We start from the raw sequence: 1,894 nt of genomic DNA on the forward strand, positions 1-1,894 counted from the left end.
TTTAACAGACGGAAAGCTGGAAGAATGCCTTCTCGCGCGCGCACGTGTGTGTGTTTGTGTTGTGCTTGTTCCCCGCTACCGCTTGACAACCGATATAATAAGTAGGAGGCGTAAAGAATAAACTACTGGCCTCTACTTCAAAGCAATGCCTCAGCTATAACGAGTTGTGGTTTTTGATTTTGTGGGCGTATTGTGCATATTTGATTACAAATGAATACAATACTCACAGATAGAAGGTTAAAATAAGCATAGCCCCGAGTACCAAAGTCGTGGCATGATCAGTCAAGCAGAGCACGTCCATCGTTACTCCTCTCTCTTCGACGAATTACGTTTTAGTTACGGGAAACAAAAAAAAAGTTGCCTTTTTAAACATGCTTTACTCACATTAACCGTTTCGACATCACACGGCCTCGTTACGTCATCTGTCTGTTTCCTTCTCTCTTTCTTTCTCTATCTGTCAGTATATCTCACTTTCTCCCCCCCCCCGTCTCTCTCTCTCTCTTTATATTAAACTAATCCACTTCCTCTCGCTCTTCAATTCTTTCTTCCCTTTTCCCTCTATATCTAACACAATGTGCTACAGTTTAGATTTACTTAATTTCAACTCACACACATACTGCCAAGTTCCTTCACTTACAATGGCAATATCACTTCCACAGCGTGTCACTACATTTTTACTGTTATATTTTAGATTTCCAACTTAACGAAATTCCAATTCGTTACATTACCATTTTCTTTCGACGACATATTGCTTATTCTTTTTCCTTTGTTCCAACGTTTGTCATCTTGGTTTTACAATGCGATTATATGTGTCCAATTATTCCACAACGAAAGCATTCGCTTTCTTAATGGTCAGTTTTTTTTTTTTTCTGAGGTGTAGACATCCACATTCAAAACCTGGGTTTGTCTCTTTATTCTTGTCCTGTTTATACTGTATCTTAGAACACTCTTGATTTCTATTCAGCCTATGTCGCACTTGTTTCATTTAGGAGCAATTTTTATGTTCAACTTTCTTTGTGTCGTGTCTTAAATTTGCTATCCTTTCGCCTTCTGACACTTGTAAGGTTACATCTTGGTTTTGTTCCAGCTTAGCAAGAATACTTGTTCTCACTTGAACATGTCTGGCGTTAATTCATCCAGCTTGAACTTTCCACATTCCCCCTTAACTCTACCAGCATATGAGATGTAGTCCTCCTCGCTGATCTTTTCTAGGTTCAAACATTTCCAGTCTGTATTAAACAACAAGCTTTTCTCACTAAAGAAATTACACAATATATATATTGTATCTTCAAGTTTATTTCGAGAGTATGTAAATGCTGTAACGCTCATGTTCTGCTGCCAGTTTTCTTATGATTAAACATATCTTCATATCATCGTTTCAATCTTTGCATACTTTTACTGAAAATTTGTTCATATCTTCTATAGTAAGGCTCGAAGGTAACTCCTTCAGCTGGTTCCGACTTAAACTCTGTTATCGAGTTCGCAACATAATCTGGCAAGAAAATTCTTTCACTATTTCCTGACATTAATTGCAGTTTTATTACTGTGATATTAATTGTTGCTGTTGTTGATGCTTTTGCAACTCGAGCAAAACCAATTATAATAATAATTCACAAAAGAATATTTCAGTCGCAAAGTTGCTTCTACGGATATCAACTGGTGAAATAAATACATTCATATTTCACACCTCCTGGACTACTACGATTTATATACTTCTCGTGAAATAACTTCATAGGTTGGGTTTCCTGGATTTCAGCTGCATAGGATTCTACATTAACCGCCTTCTGTACCTTATTACTGTGTGGTAAGATAGCCAGGTCCGCTACAAGGGCTTTTGTAATTACCAGAGGATTCTATGCATCTATATCTTGAACTATAAATTTATATATATATA

At 37.0% G+C, this 1,894-nt stretch overlaps 2 protein-coding genes across 6 annotated transcripts in view; one reads left to right on the plus strand and one right to left on the minus strand.

Moving 5' to 3' along the window:
• Positions 1–1,894, plus strand: part of LOC106868831 (cytochrome P450 3A7) — a 388,137-nt gene that overhangs the window by 323,146 nt on the left and 63,097 nt on the right. The window lies entirely within an intron of this gene.
• LOC106868827 (cytochrome P450 3A31-like) overlaps positions 1–1,894 on the minus strand; it is a 90,100-nt gene that overhangs the window by 81,335 nt on the left and 6,871 nt on the right. For 2 of the 5 annotated variants that reach the window (XM_052976961.1, XM_014914254.1), the window contains exon 1: positions 228–378. The exons of 1 other annotated variant lie outside the window; for it this stretch is intronic. In XM_052976961.1, coding sequence (XP_052832921.1) covers positions 228–301 — 74 coding nt within the window. In that variant the 5' untranslated portion in view covers positions 302–378. 2 more of the 5 variants (XM_052976963.1, XM_014914255.2) reach the window with 2 other exon arrangements.

This window comes from Octopus bimaculoides, chromosome 26 (genome assembly GCF_001194135.2).
Source record: "Octopus bimaculoides isolate UCB-OBI-ISO-001 chromosome 26, ASM119413v2, whole genome shotgun sequence".
NCBI lineage: Eukaryota > Metazoa > Mollusca > Cephalopoda > Octopoda > Octopodidae > Octopus > Octopus bimaculoides.